Raw genomic sequence first — 6854 nt, 5'->3', positions numbered from 1 at the left:
GTTCTCAAAAGGGTTGTGAGGGAACTACACAACGTGGAAAGAGAATGAAATCTGTTTTCAGATGGCAACTGAAATTGCAGCAGTCCTTACAGGGAGGTAGACCCATGAGGACAGGTGTGATATTGACTTGCAATAATCTTGGTGGCAATCAGATAGTCCATTCGAGTGCCATTAAGATGTGTGGGAAGCAAGTAGTTGGTCACAACAGAGATGCGAGGAAAAGTCAAGGACGTCCTATTCTCCATAAGGGTAAGAAAATGACTTTTCATTACCAACCGGTGGCTTGTGGGCGGTTAGAGAAGGTTGCTGAAAGAGATGTCAAACTTGGAATTTCTGAGGTTGCTTTTGGTAAGCATTTAGAGTTTGACACAAATATTGGAGGTATGCTTGTGGCTGCGCAAGACATGCATGGGTTGAAGAATGAGAGCCCGAGGGTTAAGTTTGAGGATGACTCAAACTTAAACTAAAATTCTTAATTAATTTGTTTTGTGGAGAAGATAGTTTGTTTGGCAGAGATACAGTGGCTTATTCGGAATTTTTTTTTTTTTCCGCTAAGGTGGAGATTTGTTGAATATGTGGCTCAAACTGAGGTCATCCATTCCATCAGCATCTTGCATCAGCAACTTAGGCTTCAAGTTTGAGTACCGAGCAAGCCTAATTCGTTATCATTAAGTCTTGCTTTTTGTGTGGTCTCCAAGAAGCATTGTTTTGGTGACCATTATTGGCTATAAATAGCCATGTCTCTCATGCTTGATTATCATCTCAAATCAATTGAGTGAGTTTGTAATATTAGTTGGAGAGTGAGAGAGTTTGGGTGTAATTGGGTTTTGGGTGTGAGCCACTTTGCCTTGTATATCTTTATTTCTATAATGAAATATTGTTCTGTCTTCTCCCCGTGGACGTAGGCATAACCGAACCATGTAAATTCTTGTCTTCTTTGTGTGAGTGTCATTTATTTTTCTTGTTATTATTTTTTCTCTTATTCTCATAAACTCCTATTCGATTCTTTTTTCATAACATGAGCAAGTAGAGAAAACTTACAAAACCCCAGTAAAAAACAAGACCAATCAAACAAATTGAAAGAAAATACAGAACAGTGGTATCCATTAAACAATGTAAATAACTGTCTGTTTTATATATTACAAAATTTTGGCTATTCTATAAGGTAGTTAAGTACAAGGTAGGATCATCTATACTAGGTGCCATTTCATGCAAATGGCTGAACTACTGAAGAAGTGGCGGCCAATCCTGAGAGGAGGCCGACAACAAAGGCGCTGTTGTAAGTGGTTGGTTCACCTTGCATAGAATTGTTTCGGGAATCAATATAGGTTTCATTCAGGAATGGCCCCCCAACAAGCGCTCCAACTGCTGTATTTGGATTGGGATCTATTGAGTTAAGCCACTTGAAACCATCGCGACAACCGGTGTTGGCATCAGCAGGAATTGAAGCACCTCTGTGGTGTACATATTGAGGATAATTGCTACCATATCCAACAAGATAGCTCATCTTAAATGGATTGTTGCCCAACACATAATCAGCCTGAATATAATTCAAAGTCAGCTCAATAGTGACATTAAGAGGCAAAAAGAATGTCTATCTAGGAAAAAAAATATGAGATTGGAAGCAATTCAAAGAGTGATAATTTCTAAATGGACTCCTATATGCAATAGTTAAGATCTTCACTCTCTTTTTTGTTTAGTACCTTCAAGTACTAAGACGAGTAATGAGGCGAATTCTAGAAGAAGGCACAATCTTTTCCCAAGAGTATTTCTTAAGGATCGTTGCTAAGGCCATTGTTAACCATCTACTCTAAAAGCTTAAGCTATTAAAGAGGGTGTAACTTTGATATTTAAATCCTCTAGCATGTTTCTTTGGTCCAACATGTGTTTCAACTTTAAGTATTAGTGTGAGACATTGAGGTTTGAACTCGGACCTTGCCTACTCTAATACCATGTTAGCAACCATCTATTCTAAAAGCTTTAGCTTTTAGAGAGGGTGTAAAAAGAGATGGTTCCGAGAATAAAATAAGCTGGACAATCCCAATATCTTAGGTTGCCAGTGCTATCAGATGTGGACCTAAATGGAACAATTCCAATAGTCCATCATGTCCAGAAAACTAAGGCATTCCAAGTCAAGTTACAAATAGAAATCAATTTAGCCTGGGTAATTATGGATTGTTCGAAGATTTGGGATGAAGTGGACTGTGTGAGATAATGCAAGTAAGTTGATTTATCACTTGGAATTTACTGAAAACATGTGTCAAATTAACTGGCCAGTCCCTACCAACCTCACGAGGCAATTGTGCAGTGAATCTGAACTAACAGCATACCTGCAAAATGGCAAAGTTGCGAAGGTCCATTGGATTGTATAGCTTCCCATTGCAATATAGATTTAAAGTCTGGGACCTAAGCATGTAATCACTATAAAGAAGTGCTAGAAATGAAGAGGCCACAGTATACTGCAAGGCATTCCACTGGCTCACCCATATTAGGCCACCTGCAATAAAAATGATGGGTTTCACACTTTCGCTTGCTAAAGAATGCCTTCCAAAACGCAAAGAAAAATGTACGATCTCTTTTGAATTTGAGACAGTCAAAATCTTACACTTGAGTACTCGCTACATGTGATGTTTAGACAAGGCTATGAAGTTGACATGATCCAACAAGTAATGAACCCTTCATTAGAGATCAAGAACTACTTACTCAGAAGAATATATATATGGAGATTTTATGCCTTATTTCTTTAGCACAAAATTTTGTAAGACAAAAATGCTGGCAAAATCCCCAAAGCATAAATAGATGGTCATTATCTTGCTATCATCTTTTACATTTACCGCATACAATCACTGTTTGTTTATGTACCACAAGCCCTTGTATAACATTAGAGAACATTTCTTTGAGGAATGAGGCTTCAAACTAGTACCGAGATCGAAAAAGTTCTTAATTGCTTTAGCGACTTTTGGTGCCATGCTGAATAGAAATATAGATTTACATCACCATTTGTTTAAAATGCTCTCTATTTAAATTTAGGGCAATGTCATTTATAGGTTAGTGGTCAAGGAAGCATGATCTGTGATCGGAAAAGAACAAATTTAAACTTTGGCCACTAGTACAATTAGGGTCTTTGATCTTCTTCCAGCTCTGCTTTCTACTAAGAGTTGAATCTAAGTTTTGGTCCAGTGGACAAATTTTAATAACAACAAGAAATATCAGACTGAACTAACAAAGTAACTACAAAATTTCATTGATATCAAATAACATTGGAAAAAGGACATTACCCTCTGTTCTTTGGGGAGTGGCTGTTGGTGAATCTGGGAGGAGGGTGCACATAACAGCCTCAGCAGTTTTCCTATACATTTGGAGAGCAATATCGTCTGCGGTGGAAATCTCTTTTGCCCTAAAGAAATTCACTCTGGCAAGTAGAACCTGCTCCAAATTTGTAAAATTGCAAGTATAATTAGAATGGTTCATCCTTCTTCCAACCATAAAAGCCGAGGTAGAAAATTCATGTTTCACACAATGCTCCATTTGGTGGCAAACTTGCATCAGCTAATAGGACATTGATTCTTTTTTCTCACAGCATCAACCCAAAATATAAAATAAAATACAAGATTAAATAGAGATAAAATATTTACTACTATTGATCTAACCCCCTAAGGCAACTTCAAAATATGTATAGCAAATATGATTATTTCTGGAGACTAAAGTGGAACAGTTAAAGACTTGCATTCTAATAAAGGAGACACCATACCTGAGTTCCAGCCAATTTGTTATCCCAACTGAACCAAGACGGACTCCCCCAATTAGCAAATGCCATCCCATTTTGTGTGGTTACGTATCCGAGGTACAACTGGTCTCCAGTTGCATGATACAGCCATGATGCTGCCCACAAGAGTTCATCCCCATATCCGGTAGAGTTGTAGTATTTTTGCACTTCCGGGATGCTGATACTGTAAGAACCTCTATAAGTGTCAGCAAATGCAAACAACTGTTGAGCATGCTTGAGGAGCAATTTTGAATAAGTGGAGTTGACATTCTTGAACACTAAAGATGAAGACGCCATAGCTGCTGCTGTTTCGGCTGCAATATCTGATCCTGGATGTGTTGCGTTCACTTGTGTAAGAGGCCGTTTTTCTGTCATGACTTCAGGTCTTTCCCAGCAATTATGGTCCAATTCCGGATCACCCACCTTTCACCACATGTGCAGGCAGACAGTTGACAATTCAGAAAAGCTACATCTTCCATGTTCATAGATATTTGACAAATTAAAATGTAGGTTACAATTTGAACAGCATGTCAAGTTTCAAAAACAGGTATAAGGCCATAATTTACCTCCTAGCCAAAGTACTGCTTCCACAATATACAAACGCATACAAAGTTCTCATTTTTTTATATAGAAAATTTATGAAATTATACAATGTTCATTAAGGATTTGACACTGTGATGATGATATAACTATTTGAGGGTTAATAACAATTTTCAAATGTTTAACAATAGACAGAACAATTCTTTACGAAACTTGCCCCTAGGTTTCGGCATGAAAATGTTTTTTTTTTTTTTTCCATTTTGGCATCGGTTTTTCAAAATAAATGATGGAATGGTGATTATATTTGTTATGAAATTAAATTTTAAAAAATAAAGGTAAATGCAGGATCACTCTAGATGAGGCCATTTATGTAGTACTGCTCATTTCAACAAGTTGTCAAGCTTAAAAACTTAAATATGATCAGTGATTTGTAATAGAAAAGAACGGAAAAAGAAGAATTCATGTGATCGGCCCTACTTGAATGGGATTAAGGCAAGGATGATGATGAAAAAGTTGCCCAACCCTACTTTCAACACTACTAGAAAACAAAATATCAAACAAAATCATTGAAGGAGTGTGAATCTCGGATTGATCCCCAGTTTTTCCATTGTATGCAATCCTTACAAACCATTCTTGTAAACTCAAAATTTTGAAATTCAGAGTTCAATGAATTGAGCTACCTGAATATAAAGCATATCAGCAGAAGGATGAGCGTTAATAAGATAATCAGTGATCCACTTAAGCGAATCCTGAGCATGTTCCAGCTCCTTCACTGCCTTCATCTGGTCTCCATACTCGAGTATGGCCCATGATAGAACTGTGGCAGTGAAAGCCATTGGAAAACCAAACTTCATGAGATCCCCAGCATCATACATTCCTTTCGATAGATCCAAATTCTCCTCGCTTCCATCTTCCAAACCCGAATCACCTCTCCAAGCAATCCTCTTATTTATCAACTTACCAGCTGCAAAACAAAACAGCAACATCTCCACTACTTCACTCTCCATGTAATAAGAAATGCTATACAAATAGAATTAACCAATCCTTGCAAGCCTGTTAGGGTTTGGGGTCTATTTGTTCTTCAACCATTTGAATAAGGTTCGAGGCATGGTATCTTAACCTCTACAACATTGTTCTATTTGGAATATCTACTTTGAGTATTAATTTATACACTAAAATTTCATAATCGCCAGAGTTACTTCTACAATGGTTTATATGGAATTTCTACTTTAAGAATCAATTTATACACTAAAATTTCACAATTGCCAGGTACGTCTACAACGTTGGTCTATATAGAATTTGTATTTTGAGAATCAATTTATACACTGAAATTTCGTAATCACTTGTTAACAACCATATGTACTCTAAAATCTTAAGTTCTTAGAAAGGGCATAACTTAAATATTTAAATGCATAAACATCGTCAGAGTTACGACTACAACATTGTTCTATATGGAATTTCTACTTTGAGAATCAATTTATACACTAAAATTTCGTAATAGTCCGAGTTACCTCTACAACATTGGTCTAAATGGAATTTGTAAATAAATTGAAAAAGCATTTTACATTTTTAAATACTAATTTGGGGATTTGGGGGAAATTCAAGAGTGGAGAGTGAGAGATACAGAGATACATACATTTTTGCACATCAAAGAATTGCATGGCAATGGTGAGAGCACCGGCATATTTGTCCACCACGACGCCTGGAGTCCCCGGAACACGAGCAGCCTTTGAGCCTGACCCATCAAATCTCCTCCAAAGAGTGAATATAGCCATGGCCACAACAAGACCTGCATACACTAACACAAATAGCCACCAACACCATCCTTTGGACTTCTCTTTAGCTTCCATTAATTCCACCTTACCACAAAATTACATACATCAAACAATGTTTCACTCACATAAACAAATATTAAAATGAAAATTTCAATGTTTCACTTATATATAGATTTAAGTGAAACATACATATACACACAAACAAACAAACACTATGTAAATATAATTATTGTATCACAAAAATACAAAGGAGAGTATCACTGGGGTTTAGAAACACCCAAGATTCGTTTCTTGACATTTGATTTTGGGTTTAGAAATTGATAATATTACATGGCCTCTGTAGTTTGATGGGTGTGGGCTTATTTATAGATATAATATAAGGTTGAGGTGTTGCCAGTAAGTGAAACCATTTTTTTAACAGAGACAACTTCAAGAAAGAAGAGATTAGAGATAAAACGGCGAGACTGTCTTGTCGTTTGTTTTGAATCCAAAATGGAGGAAGATTGTGATCAATCGTCTGTTTCTGTTTGTACACTTCATTTATTTATTTATTTATTGGGTTACTTTCACTGATACTATTGAAAAATCTTGGATAATTACTATTATTTTTAGGGAAAATTACATATAAATGGAGTTAAAGTTTCATATTTATTTAGAGACTGAGTCAAAGTTTCATATTTCTCTAAAATGGATTGCTGAGGTGGCACATGGTTTTTTACTGTTTAGAAAATTGTGGTGCCTAAAATGCCCTTCCCTAACAAAAAAGTAGTACC

The 6854-nt window shown here is 36.4% G+C and overlaps 1 protein-coding gene across 1 annotated transcript; it reads right to left on the bottom strand.

The window, feature by feature from the left end:
- Positions 1-1131: 1131 nt before the first annotated feature.
- Positions 1132-6686, bottom strand: LOC132267517 (endoglucanase 24-like). The gene is made up of 6 exons (XM_059768674.1): positions 5943-6686; positions 4987-5270; positions 3752-4189; positions 3279-3426; positions 2331-2497; positions 1132-1540 (listed from the first exon to the last, which is right to left on the bottom strand). Exons 1-6 carry the CDS (start codon positions 6154-6156, stop codon positions 1208-1210), a joined length of 1584 nt encoding a protein of 527 aa, XP_059624657.1. The 5' UTR covers positions 6157-6686; the 3' UTR covers positions 1132-1207.
- Between the last annotated feature and the right edge of the window lie 168 nt (positions 6687-6854).

The sequence above is a fragment of the Cornus florida genome, unplaced genomic scaffold, assembly GCF_030987335.1.
Source record: "Cornus florida cultivar Cherokee Brave unplaced genomic scaffold, ASM3098733v1 CherokeeBrave_3.0.0_Hap2_Chr07, whole genome shotgun sequence".
Taxonomy (NCBI): domain Eukaryota; kingdom Viridiplantae; phylum Streptophyta; class Magnoliopsida; order Cornales; family Cornaceae; genus Cornus; species Cornus florida.
Note: the sequence above shows the minus strand (reverse complement) of the source record. Positions and strands in the feature narration are given on the sequence as shown.

Coding starts and splice junctions, on each gene's coding strand:
- LOC132267517 (XM_059768674.1), bottom strand. CDS start 6,156: ATGGAAGCTAAAGAGAAGTCCAAAGGATGGTGTTGGTGGCTATTTGTG. Junction 4,190..4,986: donor CTGATATGCTTTATATTCAG/GTAGCTCAATTC, acceptor ATGTGGTGAAAG/GTGGGTGATCCGGAATTGGA. Junction 3,427..3,751: donor ACAAATTGGCTGGAACTCAG/GTATGGTGTCTC, acceptor AATTTGGAGCAG/GTTCTACTTGCCAGAGTGAA.